This window comes from Anser cygnoides, chromosome 2, assembly GCF_040182565.1.
Source record: "Anser cygnoides isolate HZ-2024a breed goose chromosome 2, Taihu_goose_T2T_genome, whole genome shotgun sequence".
Classification (NCBI taxonomy): Eukaryota; Metazoa; Chordata; class Aves; order Anseriformes; family Anatidae; genus Anser; species Anser cygnoides.
In genome coordinates, this window is record NC_089874.1 from 141,216,403 (window position 1) to 141,242,499 (window position 26,097).

Sequence of the window (26,097 nt, forward strand, 5' to 3'; positions counted from 1 at the left end):
AATCTCTCATTGGGTCTGTGAGCTTTACCTGGTATTTGTAGGAAACAATCTGTGGAGGTGTTTCGTAATATTTATTTGTTTAGAATTTACCAACACATCCTTTTCTGTTAATTGTGTCTTCATTTCTCAATTGTTTACATAGTGATTGAAAAAAGGCACTGCTGATTCTGAACCAGCAGGATTATGTGCTGAATGCTCAGTTCTGTTTTTAAGCAGTTGAATATTGTGTTTTCTTTGTACTTCGTGGAGATGAAATGACAACAGAAAAAGACTGCAAAACATAATCCTTCCAAGTGTAATCCCAGTGAAAGAAAACATAAATAAAACCACTTGTATTCTGGCATTCCTTTTTCCCTTTTGTTATTTCTGCAACTTGGCACATACTCCAATAAAACTATAGAACATTTCTGTATGTTGCGGAATTGTGCAATAGTTAACAGGAATTTCTCCTCTTTAAAAACAAAGTTCTGTGTACAGTATTAAAAAAAAAAGAATTTCCAAAGATTGTAATGCCTCTGAAAATAACCAAACTGAGCATAGCAGGGTGAGGGTGATCTCTTCCCCTAAAACGCCTCTTTTTCTTGGGTTAAGACTGTATGTAAAGCTGATTCATTCCACAGTTTTGCAGAACCAAGTCTGAACTCAGACCAAAGGAGAGGCATCACGTTGTTTGTATTCTTGGTTATCACTGTAGTATCAGAAAAACACTGAACAGTTTCTGACGTGTAAGCCTTTTACACGTAACACCAAGCCTGGGGACTCAGAAGCCAGCCTAAATAACCCTGAGCTAAAATCCCTTTCACAATCAGTGGCAAGAGTCCTGTTTGATTGGCATGGGACAAACATCCACTCGAGCCCTTGATCATTCTTACTAAACTCCAAACAGCTCAAGGGAATGATTATTCTTGTTTGATTCCTACTCAAGTTGAATACAATTCAATGCCATTAGAGCTATTGGGACTGTTGGACCACCTTCCTAGTAGATGCTGGATAAATATAAAAAAAATCCAATATATTTCCTTCCATTGTATAAAATATTTCTTGGTATTATGAAATCATAACATCCCAGGAGGCAGACAAACTTTTTTTCTGGATTCTCCAAGATTCATGGGAGAAGTTTTACAGCATGTATTCAAAATAGAACGTTGTATTTTGGGGGGACTTTTCTACCAGCGAGGGTATGAAATTGTTAAGTGGAACTATGCCATGAAATATCTGTATGTGTAAGCCTTAAGTGGTTTTGAATCATTCACTGTTTGTAAATATTGTTTCATTAGAAAAATAAGCCATGGGCATTGTAAAGTATGGTGACATTCAATATTCGGTGTGATTTTTCCAGCTGTGAGCACCAGAAGAGTAAAGTTAACACTACCTCAGATGTAGTACTTTTCATGTAAATATACAAAAGAATTAAAGAGATATTAAGTACGGTTTGTTTTATTAAATTGTGATTGCATAAGTTAAATTCACAGGAGATGTGAAATTTCTAGACGGTGGTTTTTTCCTAACAATGTTTGTCTTTAATGAGAGTATACAAGGCCTATCATAAATCTAACATGCCATTGTCTTTTTTTATGTTTTATAAAGCTATGTAAACTGCAAATGGTTATGATGTGAAAAGTTTAGATTAAATTGTTTTTTAGGTAAACACATGTTATATATTTTGAGTTACAGTAATTGCTTTGAATTATTTGAATTCAAACATTACTCTTATTCTCCTGCTAAGCACTCCAAAGTCGAGCAAAGCAATATTTTATAGGTAACCTGAACAAAAGCAGAGAGAATAATTCAAAATAGCTATTTCCTATCAGTTTAAAATATAATCAAGTGAAGCAGCTGTTCTTGTTCTTAATATACTCTTTTGAAAAAATTTCATAGTTTAATGAAAAATGTCTCTTCTCATAAACCTTAAAATACTCACACATGTAAAAAGTCATAATGCTTTGGCAAATAGCTCTTTGTAAGGAATGTGCATGAAACATACCTGCTCCATAACTGCAACACTGCATTAAGTGTACTCAATAATGTTGGAAGAGCAAGCTGAAGGAAAAAAAAATCACAAGTCTTGTGGTCTGTGATCCTCCTGCTTGGACAGCAGAGCGGTGGTCCACAGAAATATTTCCATGGAAGTCAGTGGGACTGCTTCTGTGGGAAACTGCGTGCTGGTGCAGATTCACAATGTCATCCTAAAGTGAATTTGAACAACAGGCATAAAAATGCTGGGAGAATAACTACCGGTAGGATAAATTCTCCGTCTGTCTTTTTAGGAATCCATGGATCATCTTTTGTCCTGGACATAAAAGATTTCCTACTTAAAACAAGTCTCAAAGAAAGAACCAGGTCTCTGATCGGCCCTTTTTGCTGTTCTGTTAGTGTGGAAGCCAAGTGGTGTAAGCACAGCGGTGATCCTGGCCCAGAGCAATCCATTCCAAAAATATACATTGATTTGAGAGGAGGACTGCTGCAGGTCTGTATGAGATGCATGCTTATGGTTCTGGTATTGAACTTGCCTGGCTTTGGATGATTGAGATTTTACAAGCAAATTGCATGGGAGCCTGTAAAGCTTTGCAGATAACAAGAGCTCATTTGGGTGTGTTTTTGTTATTGTTTGATTGTTTGCTTGGTTGGCTTTGTTTTGTTTTGTTTTGTTTTATTTTATTTATTTTATTTTATTTTATTTTATTTTATTTTTACCTTTTAAAACAAGTATTCTTTTATGTAAAATTGTTGATTGAGAAATTGTGTAAGATTTTTTGTGTTGTGTTGTTTTTTAATGCTACTTAAGCTATGTATTGTAGCTGTATGTGTGTGTTCCCTTAAAAGTACTGGATCAAATTACTAACACTTAATATTTAGGACCCTGTTCTGATCTGTGTGTGTTTGTCTGTCCATGAGCTATGTTTCTGTAATGCCTAGGGGTAGTCTTAAGAAATGCATATCCTTTCTTTTTAAACTTACACAAATTTCTCAGGGGAGTAATTATAAACTGTTGTTTGTAGTAATTAATACTCAGTTTTCCATGCTGTCTTCTCCTTTTTGGAAGTATGGAAGCCCATAGCTTGAAACCAGTCCAAGAAACATGGGAGTTCTTGAAATGAAAAATAGATTCTGTGGGACTTAAACAAGTAGGCTTTAAGATATGTCTTGTTTTAATTATTTTTATTGTAGTATCTATACACACCAAATGTTTTAAAATAAATATATAAATCAAGTATATAAAACAAAAAAAGGAAATTTTGACATTTAGTTGTGTAATTAGACCTTTTCCCAGAATCGACATCAAAAGTTCTTAATACCACAGCACTTGGAATAGGGCTAAGCGAATAATACGAACTAAATATATACATATATTAATCAATAAAGTCAGTTTGTTTCTCTGCTTCTTTTTGATTTGTTTTTCACAAATACTTGGCTGACCACCTCTGCATATTATTACTAAAAAGGTGTTTTGGTGTTTGTTTTTCAATTTTATTTTATTTTCTGACAAGGACCATCTATAAATCTGAGAAACAATTAATTATTAGAATATATCCTGCAGTAATTAGCCCTTCAAGGAAAAAAAAAAAAAAAAGAAAAAAAAAAAGTCCAACAGAATAGGTTTTAGAATGTTTTCAAATGAATTTATTTGGGGCTAATTTTACCAGATCTAAATATGACCAAATTTTCTACCACTGTTAATTTGTATTACAGCAAAGCCTAGAGAGCTTATGTAAAACTGGTGCCTTATCTGTGAATATCTCTATTAGGAGCTCCTTGCTCTGGAGTTCCAGCTGCCAAAAAATAAAATAAATGAGAATGGGTGGAAAAAAGCATCCTTCTTTCCTCCACCAGTGGAGAACTGAGGCCTCAGGGATCACCTCAGGGATCACCTTAGGTGACACTGAATTCTGACTTTCCATATTTTTATAAATTTCTGTGCTTTTTTTTTTCCTAATTCAAGCCATGCTCTCAGAACTTACAGCACATCCAATCTATATTCTGATTGTACTCAGTATTTGCTTGAGGTGACCTAGAGTATGTCTTTCTAGTCATCATCTTTGCTTTGTCGCATGTTCAGTTTTTAATGCGTTCCAGAATTCCAACATCCTCTTTGAACAATTTAAACTTTGAAACTTTAGCGAGCTATATCCTATTTTAAATTGCAAGACCTGTGACTAGTCCTAGCAGTACGTACTGCACTCAACTGTATGTTTTTGCATATCACTTTTTAGTTCTGTGCTCTTCCAGGCAGCATCTGTCTCAATTGCTAGTGCTATGAATGAATGTATTCTTTAGAGTGATTAAAAGAATAAATTTACCAAAATTCTTTTGGAGAGGTTTCTTGTTGTTCCTGTTCATTATTTTCATGTTAAGAATACTTAGAAGAAATTAAGATATTCGTAGAGCAGACTGAAAGCAATATAAAGTTCCTTTTTTTTCCCTTCAAATGCGACTGAATATTGTAGGTAATCATTTTGTCTTTTTTTTTTTTTAAAGGTTTTCTGGGGTCAAGAGCATTTGAACTGTTTAGTTCTTCTCCAGGAGCTTCTGTGGGAGTATCTTACTAAAAACGGCAGTGTAGAGACATTCATGTCTGAACGTAGATACCCCACTTGTTTTTCTACGGAAAGGAATCAGGCCTCAAAAACTGAGCATACCTCAGATGATCTGAGAACAGGCCTGTTCCAGTATATACAAGATGCAGGTAAGAAGAATATTATTACTCTATTTTAATAATTACAAAGTAAGTACAGTAGTAACCTATTAAAGATTACTTGCCTCTCACAATGAATTCTTTACTTTTTTCTTTTTTTTTTTGAAAAGCAATTGAAATGACATCTGCTAGAATGAAAAAAATAGTTTTTTGATTTCTTTCCATTAAGCTGTAATCTTTTAAAAGTCAGGGAAATTGCTTTTTTTACTTTCTCTGCTTTTGATCCTGAGGGGTTTATTTTTAACTACTTTGGTCTCATAAACCAGCATGTTTCTTTTTAGAAATTATATAACAGATTATAGCTTTCTTTCATTTGACAGAAGCACAAAAACTGCCTGGTGCCTATGAAGTTGTGTTTTACAATGAAACTGAGGATAGTCCAGGAATGATGTTATGGAGATATCCAGAACCCAGAGTGCTCACTCTTGTAAGAATTAATCCTGTTCCTTTTAATACCACTGAAGATCCTGATATCAGCACTGCTGACCTCGGAGATGTTCTTCAGGTAGGTAAAGAGAGTTTTCTGCTTTCCCTAACAAAAGAAAATATTACAGCAGTAAAGTGAATGTTTTCAAACTCGCATTTATTAAAAATGAGTGCAAAACAAATGTCAGGAGCTCTATAAAATCAATAGGAGGTAGATTCTACAGTTTATACGTATCTTTAGTTTTAAAACTACTTGTCCAAACATTTTAACCACTTATCTGCAAAGTTTTTCAGCTGTAGCAAGCTTTATCTGTTCTGGTTTGCCAGGCATACCAAGTTTTTATTCTGGCTTCATATGTTTTCACCCATCAGTCTTTATTTAAAGATTTCATTTGATTTGAAAGAGAGACATATAAAGAAAAACCTGGTCTGAAATAGCCGAGATGCAGTGGAATCATTGAACAAAAATCTCCAATCCTGCCGTTCTCTCCTGCGTCTGTGATGGTAGATGGCTGTACCTCTTCTAGTAAGTTCCACAGGGTTCACAGAAAGGATCTAGTTTCTCTCATTATTCTTTGACAGGGTTGAAGTGGGCAGTTTGACTGTGTGAGATCATGGAACTGCCCTTCAAAGAGGGGCTGAGTGCTGCAAATCTGTGATTCAGTGCTTCAAAAATAGGGCCATACCTCACCATTGCACTGATCCTTAACTCTGAGAATTTTTGCTTTCCAAAATTTATAGTTAGGTAGTTACACTGTCTCCTGTGTAGTGTAATTCATGTTTATAAAGGTTACTTACTCCTTGCATGCCTATTTTGATTTTTGCTGATTTTCAATTTTAATACTATTGGTTTTCCTTTTGTATTGTAAATTGGATCTCTCTTTTTTTTTTTTTTAATCTAATCTGCTCGTTGGTCCGAATAGCATTATAGTGTTGTGAGTCAAGGGAATTAAGTATCTCCCAATTCTTCTTATTTGTTCAGAAATGTTTAATTATATTTTATTGTTCTTATAACTTTAAAAAATTGCTTTTAAAATTGAATTATGCAGCAATATGTGTTGAGTTTTGGATGAGAAGTATAATCTTCCTCAGATAAATGGTATAATGTTATTACCGTGCACATACTGCTAGTGAGATCATGTAAGTGTCCTGCCAATTTCTTTGCCCTCTAGACAGCCAAATGTCAGCTCCTTTCAGTTATATGAAAATTAAAATTAAATGGAAAAAACCAGCTCCGTTTGGCATGAGGTTTGAATCAAAGATGAAAATTATGTTATTGTATGCTTTCTTGATGACCTATTATGTTGCTATGAAAGCCAGCAATTTGCCTTCTTTCAGGGTGGTATTTTCAGAAGATAGCACACCAAGGTTTTGGCATGAAGTGCATTAAGCTCCCCTTATAGATAACAGACATCATGAGCATAATGTATGTGTTTTGTAATAATCTGTCCCTTGAAAAGAGAAGCATCAGTTCTTCAAGTGGGTATCGACAGGGATTCAACTGCATATGCAGCTGGACTTCTTGTAGCAAGCACGTTTTGCCCCTTTGTGCTTCCATACTACAGTGAAGAGAAAAGCTGTTAGTTGCAATCTTCTGTCATCTCCTCTGGGATTACCTTACTCAGTAAGACAGAAACCAGCATGTGCTCTGCTGCCAGTTCTGATGTTCCCTAAACTTCTACTGGTCTTCACGTAATCCTTCAGCATAGTATTTTATCTTATACATTGACCACAACAAACTGTTTCCATCTTGTTTTAAGTTTGTAATCAAGCATCTCTGTATAGCTTCCCTCCATGATGCTTTCAATTTTGTGATGGATTATTTCTTAGTAGTTAATACTTTGAGCTTTCATTTACACAGAAATAAATTAAAGATATCAGCCAAATAAGAGCACAACATCACGTGTGATCTTGACTAACACATCTACTCAACAGCTACGCTTTTTGGGCAGATGGAGTGCAGAAATGCCTACAAAAATATCCACATTTTGGTAGTGGGCCATTAATTATGGCAGTAACTGTTGCCTGACTATAGGTGGTAATTTATCACATTTTCCAGAAATGGCAAATCTGCATAGGCAGAACAGGTTTGCACAAAGTCGATAAGCAGCCATTTAAAAAATGATTAATTAATCTAACAAATAGGTGGGTGGAAGAAATAATAGAGTCAATTTTCAAATTCACCAAATACAGATCTCGAACTTTTGGTGCTGATTTAAATGAATAAGGAGGTCTTTCGTCAGCTCTACTTTTTCCCTGTATGGATATATCTCTGTTTCTTAAGCACAGTGTATTTACTGTGTATGGAAAATTCACAAAATATAAAGAGGAAAAAGATAAAACAACACTTTCCTTCACTTCTTGACATGAAACGATAAAGGAACATCTGCAAGCCAAAGACTTAAGCTTTTTTGAAAAAGGAACTAAATTTCAAGACAATAATGATATCAAAGTACATTAAAAATATATTTTAAAAACTTTCCCAAGATTGCATGTATGTTCAAATGCTAGGAGAATCCATAATGTCACCACGTTTTACCAGTCTCCCTTAATCCTTCACATAAATCCAGGCAAAGGTGCACTTCTGTAAGTTCTCTTGAGTTTAACAGATTTAAAAGTTTGCTAGTTGCACAATCTTTCTTTCCAAGTTACTTGCTGTGACATTTCATCTAGCTTTCTATCTTTGCTAAACTTCTTCTGGCATATCTTTTTAATCATGAATACAATTTAGAAGTCTCTTTGTTTCTGTAACTGTTCTTTGAATTCTTGGAACTTGCAAAAGCTTCACCATAAAGAGAATTTTTTTAGATACCAAAGCTGTACGTCATCTGCTGTGACCAAAGGACAAGCTAACAGCTACAGCTTATACGAGTCGAAATGAACAATAATTTTCTCTAAAACCTCACCTTGTTGTTATTTGTAGTTTGTCCCAGGGGCTTATTTTCTTGTGCTTTTACTTGTGTTGTTGCAAGGATAAGCAATTTCACTTGTCAAATTTCTAATATTTTACTTGCTTACAATCCCAGCACTGTTGCTTTTATTTGTATAGGGAAAAGGAAAAATGGGCGTTTCTGCTATGGTGTATAGCATGTTGCATTTTCTTTAGTGATTTCAAATAGAACTTCAATCTTTTCATTTGAAGGCAGTGAGAGAGAATCCCAGTTGCACTTACAAGAAACTGCACCCGGATTGTATTTCTTCTGTGAGACTGAGAGAATTTAAATTTGTTCTTCTTCCTGTTTACCAGACATTGCAGCTCCTTTCTATTTAATTATTGATCTCTCACTGTCCCATTTTCACATGCTAAAATGTTCTTTGTGTGACATACCATTCTATTAGATAACTACTTGGTGAAACACCTTTAGATTTCCCTAGTGCCTCTTCTTAATTTTTTAAGGAGTTCCTGTTAAACTGACAGTTCAGAGATATTTCTAATTCTCAAGTACTAAAACCATTATCTGGCATCACTTCTAACCCTTTTGATCTGCAGAGAAGGAGACCTGCCTTCTCTTGTACCTGGTTGTTCTTTGATAGAGTGGGTCCTAACCTATCAACACAATTCCAAAACTTAAAGTTCTTAGTCTCTCACACAGAACAGAAGAAAATCTTTAAGCATCCTACAAACAGACAGATACCTAAATACAGTGGTAACGAGATTATGATGATTTCAGGTTGAAGGTGTAGTTGGTCTATGCCAGGAGAAGGCATCCAGGAACCATGGTCATTTTGTGTCTTGTAAAACATTATGACTGAAAATATTGTTGTATGGTTAGTGATTAAAAATAAAGACATGTAGAAGTATTTAAATTAATATAAAGAAATGTCACGTGCTGTTTTTATGGGAAACTTGTTTCTTTCAATATGAATTTTGTAACTGTGAGAGGAGCAGAGATTTGGTTTGGGATGCCTTTGCTGTATTTCCTACTACTCCCCTTTATGTCTACATCACTGCCAAGATAACTTTCTGAATATACCTACTCAAGACCATTTTTAAGTTTATAAATCAATTTAGATTCAAATTATACAGTGCATGTATTTGTAAGTTCTTATTAGTGAAGAAAGTACATGCAATCATATTATTTTAGGAACACAAAATCAGTGAAATGAAGCAAAAATCAATTTGCTGCTGTGCTTACAAGTGTCTGGGTGCAACCTTGTATAGCTAACAGAAAAAAAGTTAGTATTGGGTTCTATATCAGGAAAGAGATGTGCTATTAACACAGAATTTTCTTTAGTCTTTTATTCTGAATATCCTTGATCAAAACCGTTAAGTCTTGACTGTTACATCAGCTTCTGTTTTAATTCCACTAATAGTTGCCTGTTATCCAAGTTGTGAGAATTTTTTTTATTGGTATTTAGAAAGCTTTAGGTACAACTAAATATTTTAGTAAAGGTTGATATGGGATAAAGGAATATGCACAAGAGCAACAGTTTAATTTTCTCATGAAAAGAAAGCAATTAGGCTTGTGCAAGTAATGTGATAAATACTGCCTATAAGACACCACTACTGTACCTTTCGTATAATGGAGGTCTACAGAAAAGACCTTCAGGCAGCAGGAGACTCAAATATTGGTAAAGGCATACTCTTTTGATCTTGACTATTGCTAAGATTATTTTTTAAAACACATGGAGAAGAGAAACCCTATTACACTGGTAACTCCACTTAGGACAGCACAAGTTTTGTAGGAGTGAAGTCAATCCCAGTGCTGATTCCATCTATGGATATTTAATCCAGGATAATTACTGCCCGAATCAGCAAGGGCAAGGGGTAGAACAGTGTTGATGTGAGAATCTTATTCACAGCTCAGGAGCAGAGAAAAGTCCAATTAGGAAAAAATTCACAGAATGAATTAGAAGATAATAAGCAAGATGAAGATAATAAGCGAGATGACACCAAGCTAAGTGCGTGTGTCGATCTGCTCGAGGGCAGGAAGGCTCTGCAGGAGGATCTGGATAGGCTGGAGCGATGGGCTGAGGCCAACTGTATGAAGTTCAACAAGGCCAAGTGCCGGGTCCTGCACCTGGGGCGCAACAACCCCAAGCAGAGCTACAGGCTGGGAGATGAGTGGCTGGAAAGCTGCCTGGCCGAGAAGGACCTGGGAGTATTGGTTGATAGTCGGCTGAATATGAGCCAGCAGTGTGCCCAGGTGGCCAAGAAGGCCAACGGCATCCTGGCCTGCATAAGAAGCAGTGTGGCCAGCAGGTCTAGGGAAGTGATTGTGCCCCTGTACTCGGCTCTGGTGAGGCCGCACCTCGAGTACTGTGTTCAGTTTTGGGCCCCTCGCTACAAGAAGGACATGGAGGTGCTCGAGAGAGTCCAGAGAAGGGCAACGAAGCTGGTGAGGGGTCTGGAGAACAAGTCTTATGAGGAGCGGCTGAGGGAGCTGGGCTTGTTCAGCCTGGAGAAGAGGAGGCTCAGGGGCGACCTTATCGCTCTCGACAGTTACCTTAAAGGAGGCTGTAAAGAGGTGGGGGTTGGTCTGTTCTCCTACGTGCCTGGTGACAGGACGAGGGGGAATGGGCAAAAGTTGCGACAGGGGAGTTTTAGGTTGGATGTTAGGAAGTACTTCTTTACCAAAAGGGTTATTAAGCATTGGAACGGGCTGCCCAGGGAGGTGGTGGAGTCACCATCCCTGGAGGTCTTTAAAAGACGTTTAGATGTAGAGCTTAGCGATATGGTTTAGTGGAGTACTTAGTGTTAGGTCGGAGGTTGGACTCGATGATCTTGAGGTCTCTTCCAACCTAGAAATCTGTGATACTGTGATACTGTGTGAAAAGAAGTAGCAATACCATTACTATGTCAAAAGGGATGTCCTCTGAGATTTTCTCATTTGCAACAGAAGCAACTTTTAAATCACACAAGTAGATTGATGATAAGAGGAAGTCTGATGGTTGAAGATAAAAGGAAGAGTAATTTTAAAAGGACATTTATATTTAGGACATCAGCTTTTGCACATAATTTCTATAGTAAAATTTGGTGTTGGAACTTTGGAATTGTGCACATGTTTATAGATTTGTCTCAGCAAGTATTCACATATGGAGACTTAATTAAGGTGTGCTTCAGTTTCCCACTCTAACTGTAAACTATATTCTATAAGGCAAACAGCTCATTGTTGCAGGGTAACAGGTCTTTTCTTTGCTCCATGACATTCTTATTCTGTAGCAGTTAAAGTTGTAATCTGCTGGTGGAGATTATTCTCAGTCTTGTGATTGTGTCCATAAAATGTCTTCTACCGAGGACTTAGAAGCACAGTAGTAGCCGTCAAGCAGAATATAATTTATATGTTATACAGAAATGTCTCCAGGGAAAATCTCAGAGTTGCGGAAGACATGAGCACCTCAGGAGCAGAAGTGTGCCGGTCAGTCTAAACTGCAGAGAAAGGGCTTTGGTAGTTTCTTTCCTCATCACCCAACTGATGAGATCATTGGCTTGATCTGGTGGCAAGGACAACTGAAGGAGAATTTGGGGCTGTTTCCTCAGTCCTGATTTAACTGCCTACTTTGGAAATGTGCCGTTATTCTGGCAACTAAGCAAGAAAGGAGTAAGGGCAACCATTTCTAGTTCCAGACAATAGGCTGTGGTTATACAGGTAATAACACAGTCCAGACCATAAAGGATAATGCAAGAGGAATATATTCCACACCATAACAAGGAACTCTAATTTCAGAGGTGTGGTGTAATACTGAATTCAACCATGCTTGTACAGTTCCTTGAGTCTGTCAGGTTGCAACAGCTGAGGAAGGATAAGTGTTCTTCATTTCTTTGTCATATTTACAGTTTGAAAGAGGAGAGTGGCAGGAATAAAAATCTCCTAGTGATTCAGTAGTGATTTTTAGATTGTACAGATAGAATATTGAGTTAGCTACATTTAGGGATTTAAGCTCAAAGAAAGTGGTAGTGGATATTTATTCTGTGAGGCTTGAAGCTAGACTTCCACAATGCTTCTGGTTTTCCAAAATATTCCTGTGTCTTTCTGCAGCCTTGATACTCTCAGATTTACTTTTGTCTTTTCCTCAGAATAGCCTATGTTCAGTCAGAAGCATGAAGAGGAGTTCTTGATGTACAATACTTTTAAGAAGAATGTATTTTTCTGATTTCACCTGGGCCACATTTTTATATTATTTATCTTTACCAGGAACAAGTTCAACAGGTTTGGGTTGGCAGGGAAGGGAGCAAAGATTGAGGGTGGTTGGGTTCACCAAGACAGGAAAGCAATTTGTATGCTATCAAGGAAGTATTTGGCTTTTCTGTGCCAGCAGGTGAATAGTACATGCAAATGATTTCCTGTACAGCTGGAGGCCTGTTTTAGCTAGTGAAGTGTTCACAGAGATACTCAGTGTTTTCTATTCTGTGGCAGAGTAATTTTTGCAATAAAGGATATTGCTGGCGCTGCCCCATACCTCAAACAAAAAACTCTGTATTGTCACGATAGCGTTTACACAAGTGGCCCTGGGTTTAAATGGTGGAGAAGAACAGATTTGTCTAATCAAAGTGATCACATCGTGTGTAATACTCTGACTTCTGAGCTCTGTGATTTATTTAAGCTGCATCACCAACACTGACTTAAAATTCTTTCTCCTGGATTGTTAGCCAGTGATAGATACAAGCTGTTAATGCTTACAAGACAAAAGGAAGATAATCTATGGCATTTGTTCATTTCTCCATGTGAAGTTAAAATATCTACTGAGCTATAACCCTGACAGGTTTTTTGTATTTGATGATGTTTCCCTTGTGTACCTGCCAGGATTCCTATTGCATGCAAGTGTAGTCAGTATTGTAAGAGCTGATGAAAAGATGAATGTGTCCCCAGGTTTCTTTTTTTTTTGGCCTTTCTTCTTCATATAGTATCCTAATAAACAGAGCACTTATTCCTGGTTTAGAAAGAGGTGATTAAATTAACCAGACCTCAAGGTCTACGGTAGGAAACTAGGGAAGGTAAGTATAGTTTTGAGGTTGCAAGGGCTTAAGTGAGATTTAATAAGGAAAGACTAGGTAGATAATCCCTCTCTGGTAAATTTCATCCAGAGTATTTGCTGAGATGGTGAAGTCTCCTTGAAGAGAACATAAAATATTTCCAACTTCAAAAGGTGAGGATTCAAAAGATTGTCTGTTGCACTGCATTACATGCTTACAGTATTTAACTAACACATTTGCAAACTTTACATTCTGGAATCTGATTTTTTCAACACTGTCAGCCAATAAACAGTCATTTTCTAACACCTTGTGGTTGTTTAAACAGTGGCTTAAGGAAGCACGAGCTTAAGAAGGACTGACATTAGACCTACTGTAAGTCATTATTCCAGGAAAGATTTGACATGACAGTCAACAGGAAAAGAATTATGATCAATGTCAAAAACATTCATTTTCCCTTTTGACAGAGAATACCTCATTTTTGGCTGGCTCTGCTTCCTTTTTGCTTTTAACTCCCTGTTGGGGCTACAATATTCAGCTGGGCATTTGAGAGTCTGGGAAAAGAGCATTTTGGGAAACCACAACTTTTATTCATCTTTGATTCATTTCTTATATTTCCAAGCAACAACTATTTTGGAAATCCAGATAATTTGTGTGTGACAGGTTAGTGATTGAAGTTCATAGTGTTATTCGATAATAAATTGTAAAGTTCAGCTGTTCTCATCAATATACTTGATGGTTTGCAAATTTTTAAATCTACTGTCATGCAGTTGTATCATCTTTAAATAATCAGACTTTTTAAATGAATGGTGAAATAATTCGTCTAATTGTTGTGAGCAGCTCAGAAGGCAATTCAGTGCTTCATATGGGATTCTCCTTTTTAAAACATATTTTGATAGTTCTGCCTTTTGATGTTATTTCAAATGACTGCAGTAGAATATAGTGTTTTTATGATCTCTCTACTATGTGAAGAGTTGCAACGAGCTTGAAACAAAGCACTATGTTATCATTATTGAGCATATCTGACTGTAAACTAGAAATTTAACAAACACATTTTAATGTAATGGAGGAAATTTCTTTCCTGTCACTAGAACTGAAGTTTGCATACATGCATGTGTACAAAAAAGAATGCAGGTCATTATGTAAACAACTACTATGTTTAAGAGGGCTGAAGACTTGCTTTTAGACTAAACAAATAACACTTCGGTTGATCTGGATGTAAGCACTGTGATGCTAGGCAAAATTTTGCATGTTTTCGAACATTAAGGCTCTGACTATTAATGATCAGTGTTGTCTTCATTTTCTTTCAAGGAAGGAAGTAGGGGCTAAAGAAGTTTCGGTGTTACACATTGAGTCGTAAGCAGATGTTGAAACAGAGCCCGTTCTCTTTAGAAATTCCAGCTTTAAGCATTATTTGTGAACTTCCTTGCCTGAGAGGAGGATTATCTCAGAATTCACTATTTTGTTAATGTATTTTGTGTGTATAATCTTAATTATTTTGCTGTGTGATCTTAGTGTTCGCTGCATCAAGATGAGGCTGTATCGTTTGGACTACAGTTTCGGTGCAGTCTGCAGGGAGTTAAGCGTAACTCGTTGGGAATGTTAATGGAAGTTGTGCATAATTTGCCTGTGCATCTCACTGAAATTTACCCTTTGGGGTTACTGAGCTAGTGAAAATTCTACCGGGTGCCAGAAGACTGACGAAACCATCAGATTATCTTAATGACAGATTTACACTCTCATTGTGTTCTGTACTTTTCAGATTTTGTAACTCTGATTTATGAAACTTTGCAAACCAAAGTTCTTTCTGCCGTTCACTGATCTTGTGACACTTTTTGTAGGAGTCAAGCTTTACTGTGGTGAGAATATGTGGTCAAAATATCCCATGTACTGAAAATTATGCTGTACTTCATGTTTTAATAGACTGCTACCCGCAGTCCCAGAGGTGACTGCATTTCAACAGTATACTGCTTACATTGTTAACAAATATGGAAACCTAGAAAATGAAAGTCTGAAATAAAATGTGGAAGATTTTTCCTATCTCAGAAAAAGAGAATTAAAAAATAGTGTAAGTAACTAGGTCTCTAATGTAAGATGTCCTGTTTATATAAATCTGTTTGTCAATACTTAAAAATAAATTAAGAAAATAAGCAAGGTCTTAGTAAACTAAATGAACTGGTGTTGATTTTGCTATTGGAGAAATGAGTGGTCTTCACATAAATTCAGTGTCAAGATGAATGTCACAGTAGAAAAAATGGGTTTGACACTTAGTAGTACATACATTTTCTTGTTTAAAAAAATGCTGCAGAAATCTTCTCAATTATAGCATAGCACAACTCTCTGCTCTCTTAACAAAAGCTATTAGTGTGTTTAGAGTAATTTTTCTGTAACGAAAAAAGTCAATATCAGTGACAGATTACATTACTATACACACCTGCATTCGTTCTGAACCTGCTAGCCTGATAAATTGATAAGATAAGTTGGTCACATGTTGTTTTTAAAAGGCAAAGAACAGAGTTCCTAATAAAAGAATTCTACATATTTCTTCTAAAAGGTTAAAAAGCATTTCTCAGGGCTCTTAAATTACCATATTGTGATACCAAGGGAAAATAAAACCTGGGCTTAGAGTCTTGTTTGTACTTAGAGGGCTTTCCGGACAGGAAGGCAATCTTGATGCAATTCAGTAAGCCACAATACCAGTGGGGCATTACAGGTGAAAAATTTGCAGCTGTACCCCTCACCACAATGTATTACAACTGTACAGTGGAATATTTCCTGTACAGAAATAGGGCTTGGTTAACTTTGTTTCCCAAGAGTAGATCACATTAAAATGTTATAAAATCATGATTTCCTGCATTTGAATACTTGTGGTTTCTCAACTGGTTCCAATATTACAAAGGGTTTTTTATAGCTTCTATTAGTTGAAGATGTATAGAAGCGTTTTTTTTTTTCCAAAGTCAGCTAAAAGGCAGTTATGTGTTTTTTAAGATCAATTTCTCTCAGAAGACATGAGTTTTCCTTCACATCTCTTTTTTATAATTGAGTTTTTAATATTTACTTTATAAACTGCAGTACAGATGTAAATGTAAGCAAAATTAAATAAATATGCTAATGGTACCATAAATATATTTGTTAAATGGAGTTGAAAGAGACAAGGTATTTGTTATTCCTCAGTAAACAAAATAGTAGCTATTTTCTTTATTCAGTCAAAGGCTTCAATGTGCATAGGAAAACAAAGAAATTAGGCAGATAAACATTTGGAAGTGAATATTTTAATTTGAATGTGGTTTAACAAAATTTGTCTTAAAACTAGAACACTTCAAAGAGAAAAAAAGCAAACTGTAAAGAAATGATACTTTTCTTTAATTTTTTAATTTCTCCAGTTGTGGTATCTGATTATTACTGGCTGTTGAAAATTAAGAGCATGCCACTGTGGAATAACTTTTACTGCCCAAAACATATGGGTATTTAAAGCATTAAAATAGTGTCAAAGTAACAGAAAATCATAATAAAAATACAGAGGGGATTGCAGTGGGAAGACAACAAATACTTTGAACACCTAAAATGTATTTAATACTAGTACTAATACTAATAAGCTAGTTTTATTATTTTTTTTTTAATTTGGATTTTTCATGAGAAGGGAAAACTGGTGGTCTGTGGCTCTGCTCAGAGAGGTTTTCCACACTGGTATGATACAATGTTAGCCCTGAGGAAGGCAAAAAAAAATGTTATGCAACTAGCAGCTTGATTTGTAGCATGATTTTTCACTGTCAATTACATGAGAAGATAAACGTGCATGTGTATATTGAAGTATCCTACTATCCTACAGTTGTCCAAAATGTTCCAGTGGTCAGATCAGATTGTGTGTGTGATGTAAACTGGCATAGTAAGGAGGTTTTATTAAGTATTTTCTTTTCAGCATGTTTTTTACGTAATTAATTTTTCTGTTTTTTTTTTCTATTTTTATAGAAATCATAGTTCAAAACCAAATTTAAAATTAAAGTTCTTGGTAGTTACTGCCAAGAATGTTCCCTGTATAAAATCTGGATAGAGCTCTTTGTTTTCTACTGCTGCTACTTCTGTTCACCTGAAGACAGAATTGTATTTTTAAGGCAGTTGGCCTTGAAACAGGAAAATATCCTAAAAACGGAATAGTGTTATTACAGAGCAATCAGTTTATTCATGCTCAGGAAGCTCGAGTTAAAATCTCAGCATGGGTTGGCGTCTCACACAAAGTGCTAGTTTGTATTGTATTCTGCCTCTCATTCACTTAGGTGGCCCTTCTCAGAGAAGATAAAACACACACATGCTTCCTGTCTTCTGTGTGCATTTTCTTGTACAGTAGTTGTTTCTGGAACAAGAGTAACTTCATTTCCAAGAGGAAACACCCACCATCTGAGGGACTGAGACTCAAGAAATTAGCATTTATTCTGCAGAAGTTTATTTTCCAGCAAAAACTAAAACAAAACATAAATTAAAAGGATGCACCACTGAAAGTAGCATTAAGCACATTCTTCTGTAACCCAGCTATTAATATTTTTCTCTTTAGAGGTCTGTATGTATATATTTAAAGGTCCATTTTTAATACTGATTTTAAAATTAACTGTTCTAGTTTTTAAGTAATAAGACCACAATATTTTAATATAACTTTAATTCAGCAACCTCAAAGAGCTAGGTGGATGGCTATAGTGTTTTCCTAGACACAAAAAAAGATATCTGTGAAAGTGATATGATTAGCTAAGAAATTGAGATATTTTAATTATTTCTGTCTTAAGTGGCAATAATGTTTGAGACCTGTTTGATGTTTGAAACGTTCCTGTTTGAGACCTGTCAGCATGAGGACAATATGTATAGTGAATAATATAGGTATAATACACCTGTGTATATGTAGTTATGTATATATATAATGTATATAATATATATTTAATTATCATTTATGGCAACCTGGTAGCTTGTAGAAGTCTGGCATTGTTTAATATTTAGCTGCAGAGCTCAGCTGCAGAAACATACCTAGCAATACGTGGTAGGCACCAAAGGCTTTTAAAGTCCAGATTAACCAAGTAGTCTGAAGCTGGGAGGATAACATCAGGTCACAGGAAAATCTAGAAGCATGTTGTCATCATAAAAGCCTTTAAAAAGCACATATGGATCAACAATCCTTTCTTTCCCATTCTATCTTCTTATGCCTAACTTCAAGTAGAAATAGACAATATCCATGTGGTCAATAGGATGTACAACACATGGATGAAAATGTTAATAAGTAACATAGTGTTAACAGATTACGTAGCAAGGCCTGACCTTCAGTTTCCAAATAGGAATTAAATTATTCTGGTACAGATAAAGTGAGGCATAATACATGATGAAAAATTAAAAACATGGGTCTATCACATTGTAGTGCACTAGAGGGAATATTTTTGTTGGTTATTAATACTGTCTTGCTGATAGATTAACAACCTTTCAGGAAATGACTCGAAGGATGCAGCATTTAAAAGGAGGTTTCAAGTTTCTTTTTTGTTGTTGTTGTTTGTTTGTTTTGAAAAATATTTATGATAAAGGTTTCAAAGCAAAAGAGTTTGTTGTTTGAGCTATTTGTACAGAACTGATTTATGTTCACAGAGGTGATTCTTACAATGTTTACGTTAGTGTAATATGTATCAGGATTTTTTCTCAAAATAGAGTAAAATGAGAGATAAATTTCACAGTGAATAGGAAACCACTCTCTCTTACTCTCCTAACTCAAAAAATTTCTGCTCCAAGGCAACTATTTCAGTAGAATTGTTTCTTTGTGTCCTGTCCTTGCAGGGAACAGAACTGAAACTGTCATTCCAATGAAACTGCTTTCCTTCCTGACAGAATTATTAATACACCGTTTTCATTCTTAAGAAGGACAGTTTGTCAGACACACACAATTTTCAGATCTCCCATATCTATAGTCCACAGTGGTAAAGAGAAAAAGGAGGAACCTTCAAATTTTCTTACTGTTTTGTTTCAAATTTATCTTAGCAACATTTTTTTTCACAAGCACTAATAATTTAGGCTAATTTCATGTACCTTTTCACTTCTGCTTCTGATCTCTGTTGTTAATGTGGTTCAAAAAACATCTGACTGATGTTTTTCTCTCTACTGCCATAGTCATCCTTCTAAATAAGTGTGCAGTAGCATGTGCTTTTCTTGCAAAACTCAGCTTGGAAATTCTTAGTTAAATTTGAGCCCAGAGTTAAATAATAGTTTTATACACCTATAGGTGACATAGGCTGTACATTAATGGCTCTTTTTGCATGTTACAGGTGAATAAAATCATTGTAATTCAGAGTTCTTGAGAGTTAGGAAGGAAGATATAAAAATATGGAAAAGTGTCTGTTAAAGTGTGTTTGTTGTTTAGCAAAGAAGCTTGTGGTTAGATATGCTTCTTCGGTGTTTAGTTTTATAGAGGCAGCACTAGCGGTAACAATTATCTGAATTATAGCGTAGGTTTTTTTCAAATATTTTAAAGCAAAAACACCATATTTAATTCCACATGCGGGGATTTTTTGTTGCAGCTAATTCATTTATTCCCACTGCCTATGACTCAGTTTTGGGGTTATAGCCCATTTCCAGGCTTTCACAACTATTATTTTTGGCAGCTAATATTGCCCAGAGCTACCATCTTTCCTTAAATTTGCCCAGATCAGGCATTAGCAATAAACCCCCTAGAACAAATAAAGCTAGGTATGTAGGAATCAAAGGTTCTAAGTCAACTAAGTCTTTTGAAAGCTTCAAACTAGAAAGCTTACGGTTCTGACAGTCCCAAAGCATGAGCTGTATTTTGTATAGGCTATCACATACTGTATTTTGACTTTTTACTTCTAACATGTAGATGACATCTTGAAATATACTGTATCTTGCTCTGGTAGATTTCTTGACATCCTGCAGTGAAGTTAGGAAAAATTTCCTGAGTAAAAGTAAATAGGAATAATCTTTTCAGCATGCCTACCAGCCTGCTTTAATTGGTAGCTGGTATGTTCCTTCTGGCTGCTCATACAGCTGAGTCCAGTGGTTGCTAATCTGCCTTTCCAAATTCTTTAGAATTCACTTAGGAGGTTACCATGAAGTTCCTAAAAAGTAATCACACTGTGTCAGACTATACAAGAGCCTTAAGAGGAGTAGTTAATGTTTTTTTTTTGCCATAATAATTGTTTTGATCATTTTGTTTTGCCATCTTTTCCTCAAGATCAGTTTCCCTACCACCTACTGAGTAACTGTATTTTTTATTATTTTTGTTAATAATATGTGTGAAATCTGTTTAATTGTGTTTTTTTCAAGCTTTCCCTCTTCCTTTATCTTCAGTGTTTATTTTCAATCTCTATGTTAGTTTCCTCTAGCCTTACTAATTGTTTTATGTTTTTCATACTGCAGTGCCACTTGTGAAATTCCTTTACTGTGCTCTTCAACAACTTCTTTCAGCTCATTAATCTTAGCAGGAATAGAATTTATCACCTTGCTTAATCTCTTTTAAAATGTCTGCTACTTGCCATTGTGTTCCAGTTTTGTGAGATTCATGTTAGAGATTATTTTCCTTGCATATTGGAAAAAATACTATGTTGTGAGATGTGATCTGAAAGAAATAAATACCCTACAATAATAGGATAGCTTTTCAAGACTTTTGTTGTACGTGTTACACAACAGCATTGACAAGAAAAGATAACTTAGGTGTTGGGCCAAGTTGAAAACCAAGTATTCAAATATATTGAATCAGACTCCTAAAAATGTCAATGTCATTTCAAGACTGAGATTTAAAAATAAATGGAAATAAAGACTGCAGTTTAAATCTGTGTCATATTTTCAGAAATAACTGTACAACCATGAAAGGCTGCAATCTTTTGTTAGAATCATATAATTCCAAGACCTTGTGGAAATATAGCAAATATTACTTTTTTTTAATAAAAAAAAAAAAATGTTTTATCACCAGTGGAGACTGTGAAGGCTTAGAAAATATGTATGTGAGTGTGAATGGCTCCACAATGTAGTATGGAAGATATCACATGATGGAAGTTACTATTTATATGTTTAGTTAGCACAGGGAAATTTCCCTGGATATATCAGTATTTGAATGAAAGGAACATTACCGTGGCATTGTAATTTTGAGTGTTTGTCCACAGGCATAAAAGCCTAAAAAACAGTCAACACTGAGAAGTTTTGAAGAACTGTATTATGAAAATAATATATATGCTATATTATGAAAATGATCTTAATTCAACTCTATAGTGACACTAAGAGCAAAAAGAATAAGTACAACTTGACTTTGAAACATAGCTACAAGCATAGTAATGTAATGTTTCATACTACTGTTATTGTGCACAGTACCATTGCAGAGTTGGCAAAACAGAACCAAGAAGGATGTCTTCTGGGTCACCAAGCCCAGTCTCCTCCCAGCAGGGGCAATGTTGGTTGCTGTCTCTATCTTAACAAATCAAGCTTTTAAGGGCAGCAGTGATGAGCACAAAGGCTATGCTCAAACCTCCTCATCTTTCTTTTTTTCTTTTGGTTTCTAGCAGAAACTCAATAGAAGAGCAACTCCGAGTTTTCTTCTTTTGAGAGCAACTCAGTTTTAACCTAGAGTTTCTCTGGACCTTTTCGTCTTTTAACTGTTCATCTCCCGAGGTGTCTGGAGAGAGCAGTGGTCTTCCTTTTGTTTTGCTTGAATTGGTCCTCGACACTGCACGGATTCCAGTGTGAGCAAGTTGAAGCACTTCTAACATGAATAATTAGAAATGCGTGCCACAGTCCAGATGTGGCCCACTGGTGTCTCATACAAGTCAATTAATATTTGTCCCTCTCTTTTGCAAATATCTCACCTGATGTTTCTCAGGATGACATTTGCTTTTTCCAGGCATCGTCCTACTGCCTCGTAATTTTCCAGCTGACACTTGGAGGTTTGCACCATTTTCGATTGGATATGCAGCTTATAAAGGATGTATTGCTATCTTACGCATCTGATGTGCACTCTTTGATGTTAAATCAATCCCTTTTTCTCAGACTCAAGTCTTTGAAATTATATTGGCATTCCTGATTGATAGTCTTATGCTACTCTATGTTACATATGTTAATATCATCAGAGTTTTGCTAGCAGTTATCAGATTTATATTTTTTTTTCCATCCTGACCTAAAAAAAGTTTGTGGTTGTGGTTGCTGTCTTCAGGTATCACTGTGACTTGACCGATGTAGTAAAAAATCTTTTTTTCAGGCTTTGTGGTTCCACATGTTAATTCTTGCAGAATTCTTTGGTGCAGATTATTTATGTTCCTTTGCTCTCCCCAGCTTGAACCACTGAGCTCCCTGAATTTTCCTTCTTAACCTTCATTCCCATTAATTAATTAACCTGCTGTCACCTGCATGTGCACTGTAGTCCTTACTGAGTAACAAGAAAAAATACTCATGCAGCTTTTTTTTTTCAGTTATGTCTAGATTTATTTAAATTTCTACCATGTTCCCAATTCTTTCCTGGTTATTTATATTTGTCTGTATACACACATATACAGATTTAAAAAAAAAAAAAACGGAGTAGCACATACACGTGAATACATGTATGGTTTTTTTTGTTGTTGTTGTTTTTAATATTTACAGCAACTTCACTTTCAGTATTTCTTGGATATGTAAAAGTGTCATAACTGTGGATTTTTGTGTCTTAATTGTAAAATCTTCCTGTCTTACTGAGCTAGCATTTATTTTAAATTCACATTTTCATTCACTTTCATAATATTAAAAAAAAAAGTCTAAGACACTCCTTTAATTTTATTTTTTTATTAAAATTTGTTTTATGATTTATTTAGAAATGTTTCTAGTAACTTTCTTTCCAGATGGGTGGTGCAGCCAGGAATAATCGAAGTGGTTTATTTGCAGACTTAAAATTAGGGACGTGATTAAACTGAAGTTATGTATTTATTAGACTTGGTTTCCCAAAGCATGCAGTTGTCTAAATTGCATATTCCATGAAAGAAAAGATGATGTGATTATGAGTACGTTATGATTTGTCCCAGGATTTTTATTCATGTGTTGACCTTCCACGTGGCATTATGTTGCCCATCAATATTTTTCCTCTGTATCTTTGATGATTTTAATATGTCAATTAATAAATTAGTAATTAACAAGTTGATGTTTTGGTATGCATTAACACTAAAAGAGCAAGTTTGAATAAAAAGTAATTTTTAATGATCACAGAATCACAGAATCGTCTAGGTTGGAAGAGACCTCCACGATCACCTAGTCCAACCTCTGACCTAACACTAACACATCCTCCACTAAACCATATCACTAAGCTACATCTAAACGTCTTTTAAAGACCTCCAGGGATGGTGACTCAACCACTTCCCTGGGCAGCCCATTCCAATGCCTAACAACCCTTTTCGGTAAAGAAGTTTTTCCTAAGATCCAACCTAAACCTCCCCTGGCACAACTTTAGCCCCTTCCCCCTCGTCCTGTCACCAGGCACGTGGGAGAACAGACCAACCCCCACCTCGCTACAGCCTCCTTTAAGGTAACTGTAGAGAGCGATGAGGTCTCCCCTGAGCCTCCTCTTCTCCAGGCTGAACAAGCCCAGCTCCCTCAGCCTCTCCTCGTAAGACTTGTTCTCCAGACCCCTCACCAGCTTCGTTGCCCTTCTCTGGACTCTCTCGAGCACCTCCATGTCCTTCCTGTAGCGAGGGGCCCAAAACTGAACACAGTACTCGAGGTGCGGCCTCACCAGAGCCGAGTACAGGGGGACAATCACCTCCTAGACCTGCTGGCCACACTGCTTCTTATGCAAGCCAGGATGCTGTTGGCTGTCTTGGCCACCTGAGCACACTGCTGGCTCATATTCAGCCGACTATCAACCAGTACTCCCAGGTCCTTCTCCGCCAGGCAGCTTTCCAACCACTCATCTCCCAGCCTGTAGCTCTGCTTGGGGTTGTTGCGCCCCAGGTGCAGGACCCGGCAATGAAGATTAAAATTTATTCAATAGTACACTGTAATGACATCTGATGGTTTGGGGTTTTTTTGACTACATAATACAAATCATGGTTTGTTGCATTGTCTTCGTTATTCTTGGGTACTATGGAACAAATAGTTATTTCTGTACCTAGTAAGAGAAAGCTTGAAATGTTATGCTGCATTGAAATTCAAAAAATGTTTTAATTTAAGTAAAGACAGCACAGAATCTGAGTAATAGTTACAATTCTGATTTTCCACACTACAGCTTTTGTTTAGTTTAGTTAGTTTTCCATTTTTAGTGTGTACAATAGATGCCATTATATTAATGATGAAGAATGAAGTAATTACGACTTATCCATTTTATCACAGATTCCTTGCAGCTTGGAGTACTGGGACGAGCTTCAGAAATCATTTGTTGCATTCCGGGAATTCAGTCTATCAGAAAGCAAAGTCTGTGAACTACAGCTGCCCAGCATCAACCTTGTGAGTGATCAGAAGGAGCTCATAGCCTCCGATCTTTGGAGGATTGTCCTGAACAGCAGTCAGAATGCGGCTGATGACCAAAGGTAATCATAAAGCAGGAGGGGAAAACAGAAATCTAATGCTACACTCTTGAGAGATCTTTCTCAAGAGACTTAGGAAATAAAATACTATTTTCATATATGGTAAGAGGAATGAATCTTAAACAAGCTTTGGACTGTCATTCACCTTCACACAAGGTCATGGAGTGTGTGCAAAAAGAGCTCTCTTAGATTTACAGACAGCCTGGAAGCATTATAATTTTCTGAATACAAGAATTACTGAAAAGTGAAGAGAATCGGTTAGGCCAGGTCCTGAAACTGCACAAGGTATTAAAATTGGGTGATTAACAAAAGGAGACTGAGACACGTATAATGTACTACGTTATGTACTATACTACATTGTATAATGTAGTAGTGATCATTCTTTCATGTATCCCCCCCATACATCACCTTTTAACTGACCTCGGTGCAAGCCAATGACTAAAACAAGCCATGTGTCTATTAAATATATTTATTTTAAAAAATCTAGTTCTTCAAGAATAATACATTTTTATTTACACTGCTTGCTTACTATGCTACCAGTAAAAATTGTTGGGGGATCAATTTTTCATTATGTCTACAGCTTCCACCTTCAAATGTTGTACATTGAAGTTCTGTCATTGTACGCTCTGAATTCACTCTGTATTCGTTCAGTTATAGTTAATACGTAGAGTCAGAAGAAATGAGTGCAAGGTGGCTTCATAAACAGCAGTGGAATTGCTGTCAAAGACCTTCTTAACATCTGTAGTTAGAGCAGAGAACCCAGAATGACCTTGTTGAATCATTGGTATTTGCTGATTGTCAATGTCTGTGTATGAACACATGCTTGAGTGCATGTGTAGTATTCACATATATGTACAAGATGCTACAGAATTCAGAGAAATCAGGAAATATGAACATGGCTAACAAAATCAATGAAGAAAATTAAACATCTGGTTTCCATTAATAGTATCAGGTTGGAAATGATTTCTTGATGTTAATTGTGAAAGAATGCATTTTCATCATTGAGAAGTTAAGTGTTTCAGACAAGGTTAATTCCTCTGAATGTGGGACCTTGGCAAAATTGCCTTCCTGGTCAGCTTAACACCACAGAAATGTGAACTCGGTGGGAACTGAAAATGAAGTAGTGAAATTTAGTAGATTTTTTTTATCAAGGCATTTTACACTGTAATCATGCATATTGTTTTTTGCTCAAATAGGGTTCATCACTATATGCAGTGTTTCATTCAGGGAGCTCTGATAAGCTAATGAGTAGTAATTCTTAAGAAAGAATCTATGGTTTAAATGAAATAGAAATAATAACAAAAAAAATCATAACACCAGTTTGGACTGTGTCTAACATCAGAAATATTTTAGAGCACAACATGCATTCACCTGCCCAGAAGGCCTAAACTCATGAGTTTTCAGCTAGAAGGCTACAAGTCTTCTGCAGAATAGTGAACATCCTCACTGGTTTTTCAAGATAAAAATGGGGTAAAAATATTGAATGGCCTTGAGGTACCAGAAGACTCCTAGGAGGACAATTTCTCTGTCCACAGCAATGACACTGTTCTCCAGGT

The 26,097-nt window shown here is 36.0% G+C and overlaps 1 protein-coding gene across 4 annotated transcripts in view; it reads left to right on the top strand.

Annotated features, from left to right (window-relative positions):
• The window catches only part of VPS13B (vacuolar protein sorting 13 homolog B), a 481,062-nt gene that overhangs the window by 389,574 nt on the left and 65,391 nt on the right, over positions 1 to 26,097 (top strand). For all 4 annotated transcript variants that reach the window (XM_048068672.2, XM_048068671.2, XM_048068670.2 and 1 more), the window contains 4 exons: positions 2,268 to 2,467; positions 4,477 to 4,684; positions 5,014 to 5,198; positions 24,348 to 24,544. In XM_048068672.2, the coding sequence (XP_047924629.2) occupies positions 2,268 to 2,467; positions 4,477 to 4,684; positions 5,014 to 5,198; positions 24,348 to 24,544 (790 nt within the window). The remainder of the gene's footprint in view (positions 1 to 2,267; positions 2,468 to 4,476; positions 4,685 to 5,013; positions 5,199 to 24,347; positions 24,545 to 26,097) is intronic.